This window comes from Lonchura striata, chromosome 11, assembly GCF_050655825.1.
Source record: "Lonchura striata isolate lonStrDom1 chromosome 11, ASM5065582v1, whole genome shotgun sequence".
Lineage (NCBI taxonomy): Eukaryota > Metazoa > Chordata > Aves > Passeriformes > Estrildidae > Lonchura > Lonchura striata.
In genome coordinates, this window is record NC_140713.1 from 25,485,340 (window position 1) to 25,509,457 (window position 24,118).

At 47.1% G+C, this 24,118-nt stretch overlaps 2 protein-coding genes across 6 annotated transcripts; one reads left to right on the forward strand and one right to left on the reverse strand.

The window, feature by feature from the left end:
- Positions 1-549: 549 nt before the first annotated feature.
- MARVELD3 (MARVEL domain containing 3) lies at positions 550-6,110 on the reverse strand. Its single transcript, XM_085589153.1, has 5 exons — positions 6,055-6,110; positions 2,445-2,702; positions 2,209-2,309; positions 1,824-2,095; positions 550-1,045 (listed from the first exon to the last, which is right to left on the reverse strand). Exons 1-5 carry the CDS (start codon positions 6,108-6,110, stop codon positions 995-997), a joined length of 738 nt encoding a protein of 245 aa, XP_085445279.1. The 3' UTR covers positions 550-994.
- TAT (tyrosine aminotransferase) lies at positions 2,552-19,598 on the forward strand. Of its 5 annotated transcripts, XM_085589281.1 has the most exons (13): positions 2,552-3,273; positions 3,915-4,064; positions 11,709-11,951; positions 12,131-12,235; positions 13,055-13,122; positions 13,504-13,662; positions 13,841-13,979; positions 14,496-14,548; positions 14,918-15,070; positions 15,958-16,086; positions 16,450-16,533; positions 18,084-18,182; positions 18,918-19,598. In XM_085589281.1, exons 3-13 carry the CDS (start codon positions 11,717-11,719, stop codon positions 19,059-19,061), a joined length of 1,368 nt encoding a protein of 455 aa, XP_085445407.1. In that variant the 5' UTR covers positions 2,552-3,273; positions 3,915-4,064; positions 11,709-11,716; the 3' UTR covers positions 19,062-19,598. The 5 variants fall into 5 exon arrangements, with proteins under 5 accessions (XP_085445407.1, XP_021382557.1, XP_021382560.1 ...); XM_021526882.3 differs by lacking the exons at positions 2,552-3,273; positions 3,915-4,064 and adding an exon at positions 9,904-10,062; XM_021526883.3 differs by lacking the exons at positions 2,552-3,273; positions 3,915-4,064 and adding an exon at positions 10,002-10,139.
- Positions 19,599-24,118: the final 4,520 nt, after the last annotated feature.

A 24,118-nucleotide genomic window follows, 5' to 3' on the forward strand; every position in this document is an offset into this window, starting at 1 on the left:
TTTCTGTTACTGTGCTGGAAAAAAATCTCAGCAATATCCCAGTCAAAGGTAGCTGTGTCTAGCAGCAGCTGTGCTGCAGGTTATTCACTGACCTCTATGTGCTACTTCACTCAACAGCCTTCCATACAAAAACTTCTTTCAGAACACTGTGAGGGCAGAATTAGGCTTACCAATTATTAAGGCAGCTTTCTGTTTCCTGCTAGAGGAATGCTGCCTTGTGAACTTGCTCTCAGTAGCACTGTACAGCTCTAGAAGTAGCTGCAACAAGAGGAAATATAGAAATGTTAACAGAAACAGGACAACAATGGACTGTCCTTGTAAATTCCTGTGCTGAGACACTTGATGTTAAAAGGCAAAAAAAAAAAAAAAAAAAAAAAACCGAACTAAAAATGAGCAAAGTCAAATGAACCCCAAAGCACCTACTGTGTTCCTACTTGGCACCTGTTTTACTTTAGTGTCTCTAGTTCTAAGTGTTCCATGGTTTTGGTAATTGTGAGGATTTAGTCACTTGTGCCAGTGAAAGAAGAGCTATATCCAAGGCAAAGCATGTTTCTGTTATGTTTAGTTCTTTTAATATGGGCAGAACTCTTCTGTGAGACTGTGGTGGTTCCATCCTCATATGAGCAATGCACACAGTGGACAATGCTCTGAAGTGGCATTTCATTTTGAGACATCAGCTGGTGATTCTAGTGCTACTTTTCCCAGTTAAATTTCCTATAAATGTTTAAAAAAAAAAAAAAAGCACCATCTCATTTCTCCAACTTGTACATTGAAAATGTATTTCAAAAACAATATACTCCTATATTCAATCACCCATTTGATCTCATAAAACTTTTGTCTGATTATCCCAACCCAGGGCATCTTTTTAAGCAAAACTCTTGTATAGAAGTTATATAAAAAGACCATTTAATACATAAATGCACCCTCTCCAGGAGTTTGAAAAGGCATTGTATCACAAGTTAGACTGAGTTTGAGAGTTTTTTTCAGGATTTTTTCATGGCCTTATAAATGTCATGTTCACTCTTGTTTGTTGATTCCAAGAGACCTACAAGGAAACAATATTTAGCTGTCACAACCATGGGCCTCAGTCACTTGTTTTTAAGAGCTTTTTCTCAGTGAAGTCACATGCCTTTTGTAAAGACAGTTTCAGCTACAAAAAGCTGAAAGCATGTATTACTACTACATGCATTGACAGATGCATTTAGTGGCACTACTTGTATCAAGGTCTCACCAGAGAAGGGGACACCTGAGAGTGGAAGGGCTGCCTGTGAAGCAGAGACAATCCACTGCATCAGCTTTGAGACACTAATAACTCAATAATGCAAATTCAAGTTAGGAATAGCCTGACTCTACCATAGTTAGAGCTATGCCAGCCTGGTGAGTGTTCTGTAGCATTAAGGCTGTACTGTCCCGAAGAAAGGAAAGAAGAAAGGAGTAAGGAGACTGGCAAAAATCAAGATCATTACTGGAGTGGAGGAATCATTTGAAAGTTATTATAATTGCAGTGGCTTCTGTTTCTGTCCATGAACTGTCCTGTAATCTCTGACAGCTATGCCTGCACTGAGCAGGTATGCCATGGCAGCCATGCAGCCCAATAGGCCAACAGCAATCTCTGCCCCATGCAGGCTGCACCAGAAGCCCTGATAGCCTTTGCTTTGATAAAGCTGCTCTCTCTCTTTGCACACGGACGAATTATAAACACTCAGCAGAGAATGGAGGAAATAGTACAGACCAGGCACTATGCCAACTGCAATCACTATGTACAAGGTGCATTCAATTAGCAGCCATGCTGGGAAGTGCCACGGGACCTGCAGAACACTAACCAAAATTAGAACACAAGGGAAGACCAGGAGACACCCTCCCACGACCATCGCTGCCCTTGCAATGGGCAGCTTCAGTAAGTAGAAACGTTGGTCAAGCTGCTGGGCTCGCTCCCCATCCGCCCCGCTGAAGCCGCTGTAGGCCCCGCCGTACTGGTAGTAGTAGATGCCCCCCAGGGCGGGGAGGCCGGTGTATCCTCCCGCCGAGCCACAGGACACGGAGCTGCAGACCAGGATCAGGGCGGCGAGCAGGACCTCCACCATCTGGCACCAGGCTGGAGGGGAGGCCGAGGTGAGTCTGCAGCCACAGAGGAGCGCCCGGGTGGGAGCCGGGCCGGACGCTGCGCTCCGCGCGACGGAGGGAGCGGCTCCCGCCGGCCGCGCTCACCCCGGCCCGTGTGCAGGTACAGGCAGCGGCGGCGGCGCTCCAGCGACCCTGGCACGGCGCGGCTTCCCCACGGCCCCTCTACCTCCGGCGCGGGTACGACGCTAAGGAGAGATGATAGGGATGGCAGTGACCCGTCCGGGCCCCTCGCTCCCACCAGCCCGGTCCGCTCAGCCCTGACGGGGACCCGGACCCCTCGCGGCCGCCCGCCCGCTGCCCTCACCGCCCGCTGCCCTCACCGCCGGCCCGCCCCGGCGCGTCCCCCCGGCGCGGCACGGGGGCTGCCCCGCTCCGCCATGGCCCGGCGCGACCCCGCTCCGCCGGCGTTGGGGACGGGGGGCCGGGCCGGGCCGGGCCGGGATACTGCCGGCGCGGTGAACTCCGTCTTGTCCGCTCGCCTCCGCCCCGCCGGCTCCTCTCTAAAGTGGTGGAAGCTCCGACCGGGCCAGGCCCTGCCCCGTCTGAAGGTGCTCAGCTGCCCGGCGCAGGTGCGCGCTCTTCCGGCAATTCCGCACGATTCACCGGCTGTTGGCGTGTGTGCCCACTCCCCTTCGCTTCCACGGACACTGTCCCCGCAGCCCCTTGTAGCGATAACGCCTCGAGGTTTTTCACCTGCCACAGAACATACTCGTTAGAACCCATTGGAAACTGACTGAATTTAACTAATTAAATTTTCACAATTGCACAAGTTCTACATTTTCCTGTGCTGTGAGTTTTGGTGAGTGTTCTTATTCAGCTTTTCTGCCACCTCGTTCCTCTGCAAACTTCATCTGTGCCTTTCTGTTCCCTTATGCAACTCCACTCCCAGCCTCTCTGGGCCTGCCCTAACTCCCCATCCTGTGATGCGGTGACTGCACACTCAAGACACAAGTGCACCAGCAGGTTACATCAGCAAAACAACTGTCTCTGTCTTGTCCTGGCAATACACAGCATTTTGTTGCTTCTCCAGCTGCCCCAGCACAGAGCCTGTGTCTCCAGATACAGTCACTAACACCTTGGGATCTGTCCTGCAGTGCAGCTCAGTGCAGCTGTCAGGTTCCACTTCAGCCGTTGACAGACCATGTTCAGGTAATTTTCTTTAGGTATGTTACCTTATATTTAGCCATACAGAACTAAATAGACCCCTTTTGTGTCTTCTTGCTGGAGGCCACGTCAGACTATATGATGGGACCTTTCTACTGACAGTAATGTCCTGCTGCCAGTCTGTCCTCCCATCCAGGCAGACGCCTTAGTACAGCAGCCATCACCTGCCAGCAGAGGGGGTGATGAATTACTCCTGTGGTTATTGGTGGTGGCTGGAGTGAAGGCAAGTGTCCAGGATCTCACCCATGAACAAGTGTCAGAATTTCTCAGAGCTGGTAAGGGCAGAGCTGATTCAGGAAAGGGAAAAAAGTAAACAGCAGTACAATATGGAAATACAGAAAACTCCACATTCAGAGCAAATTCTTTTATTCAAGAGTTTGACCAAACAGTGCCTGTAAAAGCTCTTTGCTTTTACAGCAAAATAATTGCAAAGAAATACTTCCATTGCATTTAGGAAAACACATTTTTGGGAAAGCAGTTACACTGTAAGGTCTCAGACATAGTACCTGAATATGTGCCCTTAGAGGCACACATTTTAAATTTGTCTCTAAGATGCAGAAATACATTTCCTCCAGCTGCAAGACTTGTGGCAACAGTAAGACTGTTTCACCCTTCTGTCTCTACAGGAGCAACAGCAATAACCCTATAGACTTACATGGTGAAAAGCCTAAAAACTGCACCTCAGCACTGTGGGAAAACACTCTTCTCAACATTTCACCTGATTCCACAAAGGACCAGAGATCTGAAAATGCATCTTAAAATTTACTTTGGTTGAGGTAAGAGAGAAGGAAAACAAGAGAACCATTGCTTCAATGCCCAGTTCAGATAGAGGGAACAGAAATTGTGTGCTAAGTTAGAAAATGGAGAATCCATAGGGAGCTTAGGACAAGGAGTCTGGAGATAGTGCAGGTGCTCAGCAGTGTGGCTGTTGCACACACCTGTTCATCAGCATATGTTGCATCACTCATGTTGATGTGCCAGAAAGCAGGCCTCCTTACTGGATAGGTTTAAACGTTTTAGGAGCCCTTTGTGAACTTTTAGGGTCATGCACAGTGCCATTTTTCTTAGTAGAGCTTTTAACTGACATTAAAGGGACATGAAGAACTAAGTTAACTAAACATGAGTCACAAGAAGGGATGAAATAAGTGTTTCTTATGCACAGTGTTGCTGCTGGTCATCCAACAAACTGAGATAAAGCTTTATTTGGATTTGTGTGTTTTACTTGTTCAAAGACAGAGACAGGAAGTATTGCTCTGTTGGAGATGTGTTCAGTGTTTTACTAGAGTGTTTGCTGCTAAAAAGTGAGGTACAAACTTCAAGATACTCTAGGAGTCTTATTTCATTTCTGTTGCTATAATGAGAAATCCTAAAAACATGCTTTGTGTCACTTCACTCCTGCTCAAAGTACTGTAGCTGAACTTGGTCAGCATCATCTTCTGGGTTCCTGTTCTCACTGCAACAAATACCAGTCAGCAGAGCAGAGCAATAGGAAGTTGATACCAATATTAATCTACTGTTTTGACTTCTCTTTGTAATTATTTATTTCTATTATTATTTTTGGCTTCTTTGTGTCTAGCTACTTCTGATATCATTGCTGTGCTTAGGGAGGGAAGGATCTGGTTTGGCTTGCCATGGACCAAGAGCTCTGACCTGGTTCAATGCCCTCCCTGGGAACTTGGAGGGTAAAGTGGTAGAAGCAAGTCATGAGCTGCCTCATATGTCTCCAGTTTTAAGCAGCTGGGAGCTGCAGCACAATCACTGCTGAACACCACAACCAGATTTATTGACCATCCCACATAAATAAATAATCACAGGGACAATGAGTGCAGCATGATGACGATAGAGCAGTACTGTAGAAAAGAACTGGAGGTTACTGTGAATGACAAACTGAACTCAAGTCCACAATGTCATCCTGTTGCGAAAAAACTAACATTTCTAGGGTGTATGAACAGGAATGTCACATAGGACAGGTGAAGAAATTCTTCTGCCCCCACTTCAGCACTGGCTTGGCCTCAGTCTTGCACACTGTATTTCCAGAGGCAAGTGGATCAACTGGAGGGGATTCAGAAGAAAGCAAAAGAAATGTCTAGAAATACAACCTATGAGAAAAAGATTGATCACAGACATCTCATTTGAAATAACAAGCATCTTTTAACAGCTTGCAAGCTTGTTAATAGACAGGTGTCTAGACAACTTGCAAACTTGTAAAAAACTCTTGTCAAGAGCAGGGAAATGTTTTGTTCACTCTGCTTGCTTTTGGCATAGTCAGGAAACAGAGAGCTTAGCTTGAAGCAAAAGGGATTTCTTTTAGGCACCCTCAGTGTTTCTCACACACACTCCAGCTCCACCATTTTATAAGGATATGAACAGTTATTGCAGGAGTGGATTGGTCAACAGATGGTAGGTTTCCATCACTGGGGCTTTAATTCAGTCATGAGAAAGCCAGCCTGTCTGTGTTCTTGTGAGAAGGAAGTGCTGGTGCTGCCCACGCCACCCACTATACGCTCACAGTGTCATCTCACCCCACAAAGCCACTGCACCCCTTTCCACACCACCCCCATTAGCTGGTCACTGTTCCAGTGGCTCCAAGGCCATTGGAGGACAGCTGCTATGACATATCATGCAACAGCTCAAGTCTCTGAAGTCATAAGTCAAACACAGGATATGCACTTACCTGGATAATATTTACCTGGATGTAAACAGACACAAGTCTGGACAAGATGTTTTCTTTCACTATGCCTGTACTCAGAAACCAGTAACACTCACACTTGGTGGAACATTTCTCTCAGCATCTGTAACAGGAGTTGCAAGTCTTTTGTCATGGCTTTTGGGCCTGTAGCTCACTGGTGCTTCCAACTCCCCACAAACCTGGAGTGCATGCTGTATCTCTCAATGTGCTGCCTATGGACTCAGTGCCCAGGCTGAGCAAGAAAAGGTTCTGTACCTGGTGGACTCTGCCCCCTCCCAGCACCACAGTGGGGAGTGCAGTCTGCTGTGCCCAGCACAGCTGCTGTCAGGCTGCTGCGGTGCATTTTCAAGTGCTGGTGTTGTGGGAGGCAAACAAGATGCCATAATCATGGCATTTACATTGTCTAGTTTTCCTGATGGAGGGAAATGGCAAATAGTAGGAGATGGTGCTTATTGAGGTGTGTTAATGCAGCTGTTTTCAATCTGCCCAGGGCTTGCAGAGGAGAGTTCTAGGAGGACAATTTCCCTCCTGTAATGCCCTCGATTTATGTACTGTGAGAACCACCTTGTTCCCCTTCCAAAAGAAATGCAGAGACCAGACAGTCCCTAGATGCTAATGCTCTGCTTTCCAAAGCCCAGCTCACACAGATGGCAAGAGCATCCTGCAAACCACTTGCAGTACACAGGGTGCTTTTCCAGAATAGGCATCCCTAGCTAGACTGTGCAATTTCAGTGTATTTCAGAGTTTTATTTCTGAGATCAAATCAAAATTGATCCTAATATGGGTAGATAGATAAACTGTAGCTACTGTAAATTTTTGAATTACCCTGTTACTGGCTTTGAGCCACTCTTTGTGGATTGTGCCATCTTTCTGGCTCTTAAACATGGTGTTTGCACAGCTTTGGAGAGTGTGGCTGGGCTATTTTGGAGCTGATTTTTCTGCTCTGATTGTGCAAAGAGGTAACAGGTGCTCATGCTCCATTTCAGCAATTAAGATTACTGGAAGCACAAGCATCACTATCACTTGATCAGAGGCTCATGCAGATACATGCAGGTTTGGCACAGCAGCCCTGCCTACATTATCAGACAGCTTTAACTCTGAATATATGCATTTTCAGGGTGCCTGTATGACCTGTCAGGTTTGTGCCTTGTGTCCAGAAAACCTGCTGCAGTGTTACAATGACGCTGTCAAATCAATGAACAGACACAACATTCGTGAGAGACATGGAGGCTTTATTGCTATTTGCTCATCTGAGACTTTAACAATAAATTGATTTAAAAAAAAAAAAAAAAAGGAGAAAGGAAAGGTCATATAATTGGTTATTAAAAGCTGATTCAAGTGTGAATGCAGAGACCAAACAGAGGTTAGGATACACACAAAACCTGAATTGGCTGGTGCTGTACCAATGTGTGAAAGGAGTAGACATAAATTGCTGGAAATAAAAGCAAAATATAAGGAGGTAGCAAGTGAAGTGATTTGTTACCGACCCTGGTGGATTTTTATGCAGAGTACTAGTTGGGTGCCTTTCCCTGCACCTCTCAGTGCATGCTGAATTGGCAAAACTACCCTTGTGTATGACCTACCTGCAGTCTGACAGAGACAGGTTTGTCAGTGCAGCAATGCTTGAGCCTGTGCTCTCCTCAAACAACTGTTTGTCAGTCCCTCTTTTTGTCTGCAGCTCAGTCTGGAAGCTGAATTGCTTAGTCTTACTGGCTTCACCTCTGCTCACACAAATGGGACTCTGGAAGCCCTGGTACCAGAGAAAGGCAGTACAATAAAAAAAGCTGAAGTTATCACTAGTTTCTCCTTCCAATGGGAAGGGATAAAAATCAATTGTTCAAGCTACACAAGAAAGAGGGACCTGAAGAGGTATGCACAAGATACCTGTGAGGTTGACCTGCTGGGACAGAGGAGTAAACTACAGAGGGTGGCAAGTCAGTAGGGTGGGGTGTTTGTGGGGAGGATAGGGCCTGGCAGTCCAGAGAGATGGCAGCCTTGCTGGCAGAAATGCATCCCGCAGGGTATGGCTGCCTCTTTCACCGCACCATAGAAAGATGGCTTGGCCATATTTTTGGAATACTAATTACTGAGTTGTGTGTTCATGCTTTTGTCCTGTGAGCCCCTGAACAGCAAAGGGTGAGAGGATAGGGGCTGCAAATCCCATGTGAAAGCATCTGGAGGAGGACTGGAGTCATGCAGTGAGAGGAGAAGGCCATTGTTATAGCAGGAGAAACCCAATGATGCTGTTGTACACTTCTGTCCTCACCCTGCTTTTCACCAGGTTCTCAGCCTTATGTAACTGAGCCTCCTATGTCTTCTCCAGAGCCGCATTTTTCCCCACCTTGGCAACAGACTTCCACTGTGGCCTCCCCTGAACCCCACTGCTGTGTGCAGTATGACGGGTAGAGCTCCAGTTGCGTCAGTTTGGGGATTGTTGCTAGGCAGAACACACAGCATCGTCCTTGAGGCCTCCCAATGTTATGTTTAACCCTGCCAGGGCTGCAGCATGGTAAGAGATGGGGCCAGCTGGGGGAAGTGAGAAAATAACCCATAGGTGCTTGGACAGGGCCTCCATAAACTTCCAAAGGTTACTCATGTCAGGTTTCAGTCAAAAGAAGAGAGAAATTGTGCAGCCCTCAGCAGAAGACAGTCTAAACAGCTTCAATACAAGATGTTGCTCTGTGAAAGGGTGCTATTGAAAGGTGCTATTCCTTGTCCAAAGGCCTTGGGGCTAGTTGCAGTGAGAAGTCTGCCCTCCAGTCTGGGGCTAAAGATCCTGGCTAGACCTGCTGTCTGCACTCCACTGCTTTCCAACCTGCCTCCAGCCCTGAATCCTTGGCCCCCATTGTGGCTTCAGAAGTGCCCATTGCAACACGGGGTCCACAGCAGGTCATGGCTCCCTAGCAGTGTCAGCCCAACCACAGCACTGAGGGAAGGGGCCACTCATGTCACCTGGGGAGGTGCAGCTTTACTGATGGTTGTGTAGTGAGCATGGGTTGAATGCAAAGCCCTTTATACCTCCTCGGGTGCAGGTATAAACAGGTAAAATTCACAGTGACCACTGGCCTCTGCAGTGAAGGCATCAGCAGTCTGTTTGCTTGAAGGTTGGCAAGTCCCTCTTGTTCCTGAGCAACTCTTCAGTCCCTGGCCATTTGCTGCCATGGCAATAAGGGAACATTTGGAGCAGCCCTTAGAAGGCAGGAAGAGTGCAGATGTCTCTCATTTATCCTAGTCACGCAAAAATTAAGAGGCAGGAAGCCATAGGTTCATGTCACTTAGCAAAAAAGGGCCTTCTGGGAATGGTATCATTTGTGGTTTGTAGTCCCATCAAAGGGGGAAGAATTATAAGAATTGTATAATTTCTGATGGCTGCCAGAATTATGAGTTTACTTGGGTCTTACAACAACAACAAGAACAACAACAACAAAAAAAGGGAAAGGCAAAAAAAAATCCCTCCAAACCAATGACCACTTGAGCTTACTTTAATCCTTCAGGTCCTGGTGCCTCCAAAACACTGGCTAGAGAAGTGCTTTTCTCCCTGTAGTTTATTGAGGAAGATGAGTCCCAGTTGTAATGAAGCCACAAACTGGTGTTTGTCAGCTGGTACATTGGGATCCCAGAAACTCTTAGTTCAGGACAGACTGATGGCTTCCTCAAGCTTTATGGTCCATCAATCCACTCTCAGTGAATTACAAGGTGCTAATACTGGAATACCTGGACTCTTCAGATTTGCCTCCAGCAGTGTTTGCAGACTGAGGAAAGTGGTGGCAAAGGATGGTAGCCCAGGCACGCCAGGAAGCCAAGTTGTGTCCTTAAGCTGCCCACTGAAAGAGTTAATGCAGAGCCATGTTCCAGGTGTTTGAAGTGACTACAGTTGCAAAGGGGAGGAGAGGTCATTTTTGGGTGGGGAGAGCAGCCCTCTCTGTGAGCCAATGGCTAAATGATTCAGTCTCAACGCCCAGTTTTGGCGATTATTTCATGGGCAAAAATTCATGGGACTTTCCTCTCAAGGGGATTTGTCCTGGATGAAAACTAGGGACTGGACCTCCAGGCTTGTTGGTGTCTCCCTGTCTGTGCTGTAGAAGGTAAAGTGCTGTGCTCTGGTGCCTTGCTTCTTTCAGGTGGATAGTGGGGAATTCTTCCCTGGCTGCCTACATTGAAGGTATCTATTGTGCCTGTGTCTACAGCTCCCCTTTTCAGAAGAACCATGTGGTGCGGGTGGTGTAAGAGCTCTGCTAGGACAGACTGCATATTTGGGATACAGCCCAGCTGTTGAATTGAGATACGTGGCTCATTTCTAGGCTCAGATTTTTCTGCAGCCCTGCTGTATATTTCTTCAGCTGACTTTCTTCTGGTGGAAAGGAAAGACAGAAGGTTTTAGCACAAAAGCTGAAGTCTTGCTTTGTGACCCTGTTAGATCAGCCTGGGTTGCTATAAATGGCCTAATAATGCACTGCTAGTAGAGTTACTGTAGCAGCATGGGGCATCTCTAGGTGCAAACTTCACTGAAACACTGAGAAATTTGTTCAGATAGCAAATCTTGCCTGAACCAGGCAACACTACAGCCCTTCTGGCTCACTCTCTGCATCAAGGAAGAGGAAGCTGTGCTGTATCTGCAAGTGTGGAGCTATGCAGGAAAGGGCTAACAGGAAAGGGCCACTGTTTACTGAATTGCTTTTCAGTGGAGCAGAGAAATAGGACAGAATAGAAAGCATACGCGGTTTGTGGCAGGATTACAAGGTAGTGTGCTAGTATTAGCAAAAAAAGGTGGCTCAGGAGGTCTGCCTCTTCTGTGCCTTATCCCTAAACTGCAGGTGGAAATCCCTGAGTCATTATCAGTTTGTAAGTTAGGCTTTTCCTGCCTGGTCTATTTAGTGTTCTGGGTATAACATGCTGGAATGTGTAAGTCACTTTTGTGTCCATTTTTGGGTCTTGGAGGCAGCTGTTCCTCTGCTGGTGCCTTGCTTGTTACTCAGTTGCAGGTTGAACTACAGGCCCTTTCTTTGGGGCAGTGCTGCCTCCTGGATTTCCCTCTTGGCCATACCAGTCCTGCTCCATTTCCTAAACATTGCCTTTTGCTCTAGGCTCTCTGAGCTGGGCTGTTCTTTGCTGACAGAAGTAAAAGTAAGTGTCTGACCTCTATCCTGCCACTGCCCAGTGCATCCTGCTAACATCTAGTGCATCCTGCTAACATTGAAGAAGAACTACCTTTTTGGCATCTGATATTTGATTTATAGCGCTGCATTTCTGTCTGTAGACTGGAGGAACATGCTGTATATGAACACACATAGTGGGCCAGCCCTTGTGTTTGCAGGTTGAGGTGTACAAATTGATAGCTGGGCAGAGAAAGTGGGTGACCTGGTCCTTCTGTCAGTGGAATATTGAATCTGCAGTCAAGCAGTGACTACAACATACTGCTAATTCTTGGCTTCTGGCTTTAGCAGGGCTTTTTCCTCCTCAGAGCAGGAGGTTCATGCTAGGTAGGGGTGCAGCTAACACACAGAAATGCCTTAATCTTTCCCACTGTATTGCTCTCTCACTTATGCATGGGGTTTCACTACATCCTGGCACCAAATACGGCCTTACTTGCTGCTGCTACTTTGTCCATAGGCAGTAGGTAGTGTCTACAGCTTTTGGAAGTTTTACTTATGGGCTGCATCCCTAAATGCAAACAATATTCCTTGTTTGACATGTGTTAACTAAGCCCAGGAAATTCACTTTGCACTGACAGCTCTCAGGATGGACTCATACCTGATCCAAGTGAATGGCCATGGAGACCATGCCCCTATGCTGGATGTTCATCTCAAGAACACTGGGAACACCATATCACCAGGGAAGGTGAAGGGTCGGAAGCCAAGATGGGCTGTCAGAGCTTCTGAAATGTCAAAGAAGACTTTCAATCCTGTCCGAGCCATTGTAGACAGCATGAAGGTGGAACCCAACCCAAAGAAAGCCATGATCTCCTTGTCCTTAGGTGAGCACAGTCCTGTGGCTGAAGCCTCCAGGTATTTAGATCAGCTGTGTGGCTGACAGATTGCAGGGTTCTGAAGCACGAAGTTTGTGCGAACACCAAGGGATAGGTCAGACAACCACACAGCTCTGTGCCTGTCACAGATCAGCTAGAACTTGACTGTTTTTTCAATCTTTGAAAAGGAGACCCGACGGTCTTTGGAAACCTTCCCACAAATGATGAGGTCACACGGGCTGTGAAGGAGGTTTTGGACTCAGGACAGTACAATGGTTATGCTCCATCTGTTGGTAAGTTGACAACGCGCATCCAGTGAGAGCTGGATGAAGTCATATACCAGTTCCTACCCCACAGCAGCTGTATGGAGCCCACAGACATCTTTCCATTAGCTCCCTACAGCTGTTCTCACCAACAGTCACATGAACACACAAGTATATGTATCCGCCAGATACACCTGTGTGCTCTTTCCTGTGTGGCTGTTTGAGGCCCAGAGGTCCTGCAGAAGCTTTTTGCTGCCCTAGCCATTGGGGCAGACAGGTTATCAAGAACCCAGAAGGGCTTGGGACTGTGTGTCCTTGCCATGGGTTACAGCCGAGCTCCTTTCTGATTTGCCTTAACCAAGAGTTTCCTTGGGCTCCCTGACTTCACTGACACCCTGAGCCTTGTTTGCAATTAGTGCCAAAAGCATGCACAGAGCATAGATCATGCCTGTATCACAGGACCCTCCATCTGGTGACAGGGAGAGCTGCCCCAGTGCCATCACTAAACAATGAAAGCCATGTCTTGGCTTCCTTCTGGCTAAGAAAACTGCCTGCCTACCTACCACTCTGCTCCTGTCAGTTCTGTCCCTGGGACATGCTGGGGCCGAGGTTTGCCTCCCTGCCCAAGGTTTGTCCCTGCTCTTGGCCATCCTGGCCCAGCCTTGGGGCTGCATGATGCTTGGCCTGAGGCAGGACAGTCTCTGCCACCCTGGGACACCACCAAATGGGCTTTCCCCAGATCACAGCAGCTGTGAGCCTGTTACTGGTAAGAAGAAAGAAACACTACTGGTAATAAGAAGGAAAGAATCTATAAAAACCTCCTTTCCATGTCTGACTGTCTTTCCGCAGGCTACCAGTCCTGCCGGGAAGCTGTGGCTGCATATTACAACTGCCCGGAGGCACCACTGAAGGCCCAGGTACTGGTGCCCAGCCAAGGCACTCCCCACTTCAGTGCAGCCAGGGTGCTGCTGCTTGCAGACTGTGGGGCATGGGGGCCCTGCCCCAGCTCTCCCTCTCTGCCCAGTTACAGGACTAAAGGCTGGTCAAATCACCTTGTCCCAAGGTGGCCTCCTGCTGCTCTCATCCCTTCCCTGAGCCCTTCACCTCCACCCTCCCCAGGAGGAGGTTTTGCTTTCCACCAGCTGAAGTTTCCCTGCTTCCAGTCAGGCCCTGGCACTGTCTTTTTGGCTGTGAAGCTCTCCCTGGCAGAGCTGAGCCTGGATGTTATGTCACTCCTGTGTGTCCAGAGTACTTCAGAGTGGTTGTGCTTCCCACTGACATTTCTGTGCTCTTTGCAGGATGTCATCTTAACAAGCGGCTGCAGCCAGGCCATAGAGCTTGCATTGGCAGTGCTGGCCAACCCAGGCCAGAACATCCTGGTGCCACGGCCTGGCTTCTCCCTCTACAAGACTCTGGCATTGTCTATGGGAATAGAGGTCAAACTCTATAATCTCTTGGTAAGTAGTGGCAGGCCCAGAAGGGGCAGCCTTGACATTTCTCCTCTCAGAAATACTCTGTCCCACCTGGGAAGTGGGTGAAGGCAACGTGAGTAACCCTGGGTGCCCTGGCACATCTGACCTTGTGTGGCAGGTCCAGTTCCTCAGCTTTTACTTCCTTTTCTCTTCACTTCACTAGCCAGAGAAAGCTTGGGAAATTGATTTGGAGCACTTGGAGTCTTTGGTGGATGAGAAAACAGCTTGCCTAATTGTGAACAACCCATCGAACCCCTGTGGCTCTGTGTTCAGCAGGAGCCACCTCCAGGAGATCCTGGCAGGTGAGCCTGCCTGTGTGTTTCTGGGGCTTGGGACATGGTTGCAGTCTAATGTCTGCCCCCATTGCTCATGTCTCAGTCACCACAGCACCATGGCCAAGGGCTTTGCTTCTGACTGACTCCACCTCAGGAATGAGGGCTTGCTCAGTGTGGAGGTGCTGTCTTATCTAGACACATGCAGAGCATATGTCTTCCTCAAGAACTCTGTGTGACTTGGACTGCTCATTTCTCCCCTCTGGCTCTTCACTTGGAGTGTTCACAGGAGCCCTGTGCTTCCTTGTCCTGACAGGGAGGGCTGTACTGGCAGTCCTCACCCAGTTGGAGCAGAACTAGGCTCAGTCAGGGCAGGGATCCTCAGTGGTCAGGCTCACCAAATGAACAGTCTGTAGGAGGAAGATAGGGACCCTGTGCCCTGAGACAGAGCTTCTCTCAGAACTCTGCCAGGCCCTGCAGACTGCAGGGCAAGTCTGTTCCCATGGAGGATACAGGTGACCAGGCTGAATGCTCTCTCTTCCACAGTGGCATCAAGACAGTGTGTGCCCATCCTGGCTGATGAGATCTACGGAGACATGGTGAGTGTCCGTTGCAGTCATTTGCACTCGCAATGCTCCCTGTCCTTTTTGATGTACCTAATTTTTGGCCATGACAGCCACATCTCTAGAGGTGAAGGACAGCTCCACTTCCTTGGGCCTGGGGCCATGCCTGGAGCTCCCAGTCCTTTGGAGCACAGTCCTAGGGGAACCTCTCATATCCAGCTCCCTTCCTCTTCACAAACAGCTTGCTTTTATATCTGTGTGCTTACCATGTTCATACTTTGAAGCTGTGAGTTTTCACCATTGGTTTCCCATTGCTTCCCTGCATCCCTTCTTGTTAAGCCTCATGCTTGCCCCAGTTCTCACAGTAAAAGGCAGGGACAGCCCTAACACGGTCTCCGGTCACAGGTATTCGCTGACTGCAAGTATGAGCCCATTGCAACTCTCAGCACCAATGTACCAATCTTGTCCTGCGGTGGCTTGGCAAAGCGATGGCTAGTCCCTGGCTGGCGGATGGGCTGGATCCTAATTCATGACAGGAGAGACATCTTTGGTAATGAGGTGAGAACCCCTGTGTTGCTGTCATGGCAACAGACTTGCAGAGTCTTCAGTATGTGGATCACCAGGTCTTTAACTGATACAGGCGGGTACTGCTCTTTTGCTCTCGCCTGGGTGTCACCCAGTTGTGCTTACCTGCTTCATGTACCTTCCGTATTCCATCAGCTCCCAGACATGGTCTTCTACCCACATCTACACTGTAACTCAGTTTCTCTGCTGCTCATTAATGTATGCCTTTTCCTTTTTCTGTGCTTCTAACTTCTCAGAGAGCTCCACTGCGCACTGAAAGTATTGCATGGCTTATCTAGCATGTGGAGTCCATGTGTGGTGTCTGTGTGCTCTCTTACATGGTTTCTCATAAAAGTAAGAACAAAGCACCTCACAGTGCTGCCAGTACTTTATCTGGCTATTTTTCAGCTGTGTTACAAGAACAACCATCTACTGCAGTGACCTTTCCACCTAGAAGGCTCTCTGCAGAGGAAGAGGGAGAAGAGAGGACCAAATGAGTGAGCAGAAAAGCTAATATTGATTGTCCTTACTTGGCTTTGAAAGTGTGGATTGTGGGCACAAACCAAAGGGAAATACAAAGTTGTATTTGGAACAGCTCTGGCTTTACTTGTATTATCTATATTCCAGCCTGGTTTGAGTCAGATTGGGAAGATCCAAAGGTTGTTTCTGTTGGCATTTCAATCTGAAACAAAGGAACAGAGAATGGCACTGTAAATAATCTGCTAAACCTGGCATATAGTCAAACAAATGTTCTTTAGTACTTTGTATGCTCACTGAAGAGAAGGGTGTGAACAGCCACAGAAATACAGGAAGTGAGCCTTGGAGCTGTTCCTTTCCTTTAGGGAAGCATCATATAAGCTGCAAATATTATGTTTTCTCAGATCAGGGATGGCCTTCTAAGACTGAGTCAAAGGATCCTAGGACCCTGTACAATTGTCCAAGGAGCACTGGAGCGTATCTTGCACCGAACGCCACCTGAGTTCTACCACAACACCCTAAGCATCCTCAAGGTAAACAAGCTGTTATAGGTCAAGAAGGGCTGTTCACAGATTGTTTGGAGGGAGATCAGATCAAATTTCAGCAGGAGACATTGTAACAGGCAGAAATACTGACTGTAATAACGTTCAGGCAGCCTATCTCTGCATCTGGAGCTGCTGACCCAGGGGATGGAGTTTGGCACTGACTTTCTGAGCTCAGTTCAGTAACACCTACTGTACTCAAGGCCATGATCTCCCATACTGTTTGCATTTGTTGTCCCTTTATTTGCAGTTTGGCAAACCTGTTCATAGTCCCAGTCCAGAGTTTGGCTTCCAATCACTAAGCTGTTTTCTGGAATTTCTCCTGTTTTGAAATTTCTCCTTTTTGCTTTTCAGTCTAATGCTGACCTTTGTTATGCTGCCTTATCAGCTATCCCTGGCCTTCAGCCTGTCAGGCCTGCTGGAGCTATGTACCTGATGGTAAGTGAGGATCACCAACACTCACCCTACATCTGGTTGCCAGAGCTAGTCAATGATTCAGATTGGTACTTGCCACCAGGTCTCCGTTACTGTGTATTTTCAAATTTTCCTGTAAATGCATCCCTTTGTCACCTTAGAAGGCCAGGATATGCTGTTAACTGCTCACAGAGAAGAGGCCAGTACACTTAACCCACTTGCTTCTGCACAGAACACTCTGTGATTTGTACTTTTCAAGACAAGGCTGTTTCACCTGGAAATGAAGCCCAATGGCAACTGGAAGCCCCTATAAAACAAGGCAGAATATCATACCTCCTGCAGAAGATGTAGCCTTCTTCATGCTAGCATGCCTGTCTTCTGCCTGTGGTGTTGCCTTTTCTTCTGCCTTTTCCCATGCCCGTTTGCTTTAAAGTTTATAATGTGCTGAAGTTTCCTTTTTCATCTCATCAAGCTCAGTTGAGAAATTTATGACACTTTGACACATTTTAATTTTTTTTCCTTTTATTTTGTTAGATCTCATGTTTCCAGTTTTTCATTCACTCTTAAAATGTGGACTCAGAACTGGACAATACTGCAGTATCTGTCTCACTCATTTCTATAGAAAACTCCTTATCACTTGACCCTGTTTCAAATTTTACCAGGAGCTACACAGGTCATTTTTCTTATGCTTTTTATGTAGAGGCACAACTCTAAGATTCTTGCATACTTATTGTATTTCTACAGTAGCTGGCTGTCTATTTAAAATTAAGTCATGTGTTTATTTCTGTTTTCTACTAGTTCTTTCGGAACTTATGTAAGCAAATTATCTCTCAAATTACCTGTTTACGAATATTTTAATAAGATGTTTCAAGTCTTCTTTGGTTATAAAGGTCAGTCTGGATGGGGCCTTGAACAAGCTGATCTAGTGGGTGGCAGCCTTGCCTGTAGTGGAGGTATTGGAACTAAATCATCTTTAAGGTTCCTTCCAATCCAAACCATTCTGGGATTCTATAAACAAATGGCCAGAATAGCACTGTCTTTATGTGAGAGATGGACAGCTGCCTTCTTTCCAAATGCTGAAAATAAATATGTATTGAAGATTTTACCACTTTCATGTCATTTTACCAATTATATCATCCTACAAGGATTTATTTTGTTCATAATATTCTAGACCTTGCTATATTAATTTTTATTTTAAACCAAAACATTAATTTTTTTCTTGCATGACAGGATTATTAATGCATATTGAGTTATCTACCAAGCTCTGTCTCAATGTCTTATTTATTCCTTTTCACTTTTAATTGGTTACTGTGTCTTTTCTATCAGGTGGTTTTTTTTATTGAAGCAGCATTTAACTGAAATTCTATCTTTAGGTAGTTAATGACGGCTTTTTCAGAAGCCCAGTTTTCATTTATATGTTTCTGTCTTTCATCCCAGGCAGCCCAAATCATAAGCAAGAAATTGAGGGCAGAGAGTTGCTCTCCACTAGGAAGTCATTGGGCCATGTATGTAAACAAGGACACTGTAGATAGTTTTGGTGCCCTTGATTGCCATGTTACATCCCTCTGCTGCAGGTTGAGATAGAGATGGAGCATTTTCCGGAGTTTGAAAATGATGTGGAGTTCACTGAGCGACTCATCTCGGAGCAGTCTGTGTTCTGCTTGCCAGCCACGGTGAGCCTAACACTGAGAGCCCCAAGGAGCTGTGAGGCCAAAGCAGGGTGGGAGAAACTGTAGGGGTTTGCAACCCTGAGCTCTGAGGACAGGCTGGGAGTTGTGTATGCAAGTGTCCATGGTCTGTAATAGTGTGTAGGAGCTGGCTGTCAGCTCCTTGTGCTGTGTGTGGCAGTTTCTGGCTCACTAACAGCACTCAGTCAGGCTGCCAGGATCTTCCCAACTCCAAGCTTGCCCAGTATTTCTCAGCCTGGCAGAGCTGTATCTCTGAAATCCATATACCCCCACACTTCCTTGCTGAAGGTTCTCCCTCAGAGGAGTGCTCCCACCTATGTTCCTTTCCTCAGTCTATTTCCAGTCCCTCACCCCTCCAGACATAGGGAAGGCTGAGAACATCTGTGCCTTGCATTCACTTCCAACATTGAATATGGACAGGGCCTTAAATATTCTCCAGCCTCTCATTCGCTAATTCCTTTCAGCCCATTCCCTGCACAGTCTGGTCTGCACAGTTCACGCAAAGTCCTCTGGCCTGTCCCTCTCACAGCATCATGTCTACACAGATGGAGATGGGAGATTTGCTTGGAACAGGAAAAATGGTCTAAGGGAGCAAGAACCAAGCCCTCCTGTTATACATTGACTGTATTCACGTGCTGATGTAGCTCATGGTGCCAAGGCAGGGCTCTAAAACTGGCACTATCCCAGGTAATCTGTCAGCTTCATCTTTTCTCATTTCAGTGCTTTGAGTACCCAAACTTCTTCCGTGTAGTGATCACTGTACCTGAGGAGATGATCTTGGAGGCCTGCAGTCGCATTCAGGAGTTCTGTGAGATGCACTACCAGGGTGCTGAGGGGGCCCAGGATCTGGAGTGTGACAAGTAGCTACAGCTGGCCCTCTGCCTCTGTCAGGCTAGACCTTGTATGAGGCAGCAGCTGGGCAGGCAAGGCTGCTTCCAACCAGTCCCACCTCTCCCTGCCTGTAAGCAGCCACTGTCCTGCTGCTTCACTTTTTGTGCTCCATAGACTCCTCAGTATTATGGAAAGAAGAGGACACTTCTCTCTCCTCCTCCACTAGAGCTTGCACATCCTCTTGCTTCCAGTCCCCCATGTCTCTGTAGAATCAGCATCTGTGCCCTGTGTTGGTCTGTGCTACCTGTGAACCAGCTGCACTCCGGGGCAGAAGGTTGTTCCTGGGTTGGGCCCTGTGGCAAAGGCCCTGTTGGCCTGTGGTTCCTGTGCTGGGCACACTTCCCCTTGGGGACAGGAGAAGGCTGCTGTCTTGAAGGATAAGAGAAAAGTACCCATCTCTCACTTCCCTGTGTTACCTTAGGATGCCAGAGCTCTTTATACTGAGCCCTTTGTGTGATAAAGGGAGTAAGTTATTGTAACTTTTTTATTAATAAAAATTCTGACATGGCAGTCCTGCACTGTCCTACTGTTGTGGTAGGTTAGGCTTGGTCACTGTGTGGGTCACCTTTGCTCACCTCATGGTATTTCAGTGCACCAGGCATGTCCCTGCCTGCCCAGGGCCATCCTGTGTGCCAGCAGGGATATGGTGAGAGTGACTCAGACCCCCAAAGAAACCCACCAACCCTGAGAACAGGATGGGCCCTGAAAGCTTGACACAGACTGGAGCCAGCCCCTCCTGCCCCGATGATGTTGGCAACTTGCTGTGGCAGCCAGTCCACTCCCCACACACAGAACAATCCTGTCTGCACCTTCTCCTTGGCCCTCACAGCCTCCCCCACTGTGGACCCTAGCAGAGCAGTGGGTGCTGTGCTTGCTGCTGCAGGGAGGCAACTGTCCCCAGGACTGGAGCCAGCCATGCCTGAGTACTCAAAGTTTGGCATGCCTTTCCTGCTGTAGTGGTGAATCATGGGGTGGCACCCCACAGCTCATACTATACATGGTGTTTGTGACATGCCAGCAGTACCAAGGTTACTGATTGCTGAATACGTCAGCTCCATAAAGTAATAAGGAACTGGTAGCCTGTTTTCTGTTTATTCAGTGGAAATGGCAGAAGATGATAAATGCCCATTGCAATGTGTTCTGGTGAGATGCTCAGGACCCATTTCTGGAACTCTCAGAGGGGCAACTTGGGGAGTGCCTTATATTGCCACCTTCAGCTCTGTTCACACGTCCTCCTACAGGGTTGGGATCCACAGATCAACCCTGCCTCCCCAATGACAAGAAAAGTGAGCCAGCTCTAGATTACACCCAGCCAGTCCTACCCAGGTTCTATAACAGTCTAATTGTCCCCCCTTACCTCTCCCAGTAGAAAGTCTGGGTACCAGCACTCTATTAGAGGGGAGGGCTAAATGAGAAAGATAGCAGTGTATGAAAAGGTCTTTGACATGTCAGCTAAGTGTCCATGCTACATCTTTTCCTTTCAAAGAAAGCAATCCCAGAACAAAAAAAGAGAGAAGCTATGGGTGAATGGTGTGCAGCTTCAGAGATTTTGTGCCATTAGACCTTCAAATAGAGCTGAATAACCAGAACTGCTTAAGAAAAGACATTGACAAGTAACAAGCAGGGTGGTGTGTGAAGGGTCTGTTGGACCAGGAGACCTTTACAACATAATGTTGCTGCATTGTTATGCCACATTGAACCTACTGCAGCTTTCATGTACCATCTGCTTCCTTCAACTCTTCTCCATGTACCTGAGGTTCTGCGGCTTTAATCCCCATTACTAATAAACAGATCCTGGTTTTAGAGAAAGCTGATCCTTTGAGATCACTTTTCCTTCAGAAACACCTTTTCTTTCAGAGTCCCCCGAGAGATGTCTGTTAACATGCAAATATTCTGCAATAATTAACACAATCCTGTTTCTTTTTGACCAAGCAGCATTTGACTGAGAAGGCTGAGAGAGCCAGCAACATAGGCATATACATACCTCATAATCTCATGATATTTTGATTTCTCAAGGCCACATCCTCCATTGTCATCTTTTGTAAAGATATCCTTTTGACCACACCTAGATTTTTCCTGATGCAATAGCAAACTAGCATTAAACCACAAATGTGCTGGTATCATTTTTCAGGTATTATACTCACAGATGCTTTGTGTCATAGTGGGGGTGTAGGTTAGAGCACCTTGCCAGCCATACAAACTTGCCTAAGTTGGAGTTTGGAGGTACTCTGTGCCAAAGAAAACCCCTTCAGCATTGAGACCAAGGAAGAAGTCAAGACACAGATCTGAAGCTGCTCTTTGGAGATGCTCAGACAGGGTCTCCAGAGCTTTAGCAGAGCTGCCTTAGTGCCTTATAACTGATTATGAGAAGGTAAAGGAAGGTTGGCAAGGAGGATTGTAAATACACTCAAATGTCTTGCAGGAAAAGTGTAGAAAAACACTATTATATTAATAGTTGTTTAGTCTTGTGTGTTTTGTAATTGGTACATCTGTCTTTATATAAATAGGCCTGTGCTAGACTTAGAACCACCCTATTAAACATGCTTGACATTCCTGCTTTGCTGTGGTAAAGATCAAATCTCAGTGGTATAAACTGTGCCTGCAACAATCCCTGATATACATGTGAAAACAGCAGGTTTGGTGATCCTTGAGCATGGACTAGATTCCACAGTGCTGGCATCCCTGTTTGCGTACCTCTGCCTGGGTCCTACTTTGAGGATGCCCTGGTTGGTGAGGTAATGGAAATAAATTTACTCTGCATTTCATCTGTGTTTTTGTGGTTGATCCTGCATCTTGCCTGTGCCAGCTCACACACTGATCCACAGCCATCCTCCCTGTCTTAGCTGGGGAGCAACAGTGGTGTACCCTGGCACAGGTTTTCATTGTGCATCTGCACTTTTCTGTGCTGGCCATGTTTAGGATTAGGGTGATATACCTCAGATATGGAGACCTAGGCAAGGAGGCAACCTCATGCCTAGGTCTCTCTTTGGGAAATTGAAGGAACTTCTCAGCTTGAAGTGTACTAGTCCTCAGTTTCCAAAGGGGGTGGCAGTAGGTTCAACCCCAACAGGGAAACTGGCGCTGTAGGCAAGCTGGGACATATTGCACCTGCCAGCAGTGAGATCATCAGTTCCCCCAGGTGTTTTAGGAAAATCAGTTGTAATCTAGCTCCTGGCACTGGCCTCACCCACTCCCTCTTCTAGTTGCCCTGACTGCCTTCAGCTGGTCTCTAGACCCTGAGGGTATTCTTGCCTTGGGGTCTTGGCCTTTGGCTGCAAGAGCTTGTCTACACTAGCCTGCTTTCTACCATCATGTAGCCTTGCTGTACACCTGCAATGGGAAGATGTGGTTTTCACTGATTTGGACCCAGGATGGTTGCAAGGAAGCCCTGGTGAACCAGAGCCTAGCATTTCTGGGAACTCAGGTAAGGCCTGAGCAGTGCATGGCAGTGGAACCCCAAGAGGAGGTGTCTGTGAAAAACTTTGTATGTGAGGCCTAGCACATAACCTTGTTCTCCCGGGGCGTGCTGCTTTGTCAGCACACCCTGGGAAGGGTCAAAGGAGCTGACCTACTCTGGTGGCATTACCCACCAGAGGCACATACAGGTTTCCACAAGCATGAGAAGTGGCCAGGAAGAAACTGTGGATGTAAGAGGAGGTGGCAGCAGTGGGCTGGGAAAGAGTACTTTTTTAATGTGACTGGGAGGGATTTTATAAACCTGAGTGTGAGAGTGTAGAGGAGCTCTGCAGGAGAAGGAAGGCTTAGCATGGTCAAAGTCATGCCATTGACTGGACAGCCACACAAGACATATCCTCAGTGGGGTTCCAGTAGCTAGGAGGCACCTACCGGGCTAGCTAAGCTTAGCAATCGATCAGAACAAGGTTGAAGTTGTGTGTTCTACACGAGCCTTCAGCCTACGTCCCCAGCACTGGGGAGAGCCTCCTGAAGGGCAGAAGCACTAGAATCTTCCTCATGGTCTGACTGTCTGATGTGGGCTCTTACAGTGCTGTGAGCCCAGATCTATACCAGCCCTTTGCTTTGTCATATATTGTCTTTGTTTTCCTTATTTGTCTTGGGTCAGTGTTCCCTGAAGCTTTGCCAAAGCAAAGAGGTGTTGTCAATAAGTCTGAATTACTTATTTCCTGGATTTCTGACAGAAATAGTTGGTGCTAGCACAGGGTCTTCTGCACTCCAGTGTATTGCATGGGCTATGCATGCTTCAGGTCTGCTTGTTGCTTTTGTTTCTCTCAACTATAAACTAGCTGTTCTGCTCCCCCTTCGGTTCCTGTGCTGGTTTCTGGTTTTAGACTGCCTATGTACATAAAGAAGGCAGAAGCTGACCAGTGAAATTAATTCAAAAGTTGAATATATACTCTTTTTTTTTTTTACTATTTTTCTCATTTATGTGTTGGTAAAGTATTATGTGACCTTCTTTCTCTCGTGTTTTCTCATTTTCCTGTTCCCCAACCACTTCATATTAGGGTGCTGTATTATAATGAAGACAATAAATGATACTGCAACTGTACAAGGGTGAGAGAGGGAGGTCAGCCAGTATCCTTGCTCTTGCCTAACACATATTTGGGTTCTTATGTGCCAATTCAGATAAGTCTATTTATTTCAAACTGCCTCTAAATAAAAATATAACTTTAAAACTTACTTCAAATACAATAAAAAAGCCACAGGCACATCAGCCTGTCCTTGGAGAGATGCTGCCATATAGGACACCATATCAGTAATTTGTCTCATTTTTCCTTGTTCTGGAAGGCATATGGGGCAACATCTGCTCTAGCTCAGAAAGAATTTGCTTTGACTGGAATTTAATATAGGCATTGCACCTCTGCTCCTATGCATTCTGGAGCTTCCCTTGCTGCTGCATTCTTTCCAATCTCTATGAATGATGACTTCTAGAGCAACCAGGGTGACTGTATACAACATCCCTACTGAAAAAAGGCTCTTTTCTGAAAGCAGAATTCCCTTTTGTTGCCTTCATCCCATTGAAAGTAATGACAGCAATTGACACAGAGAGCTTT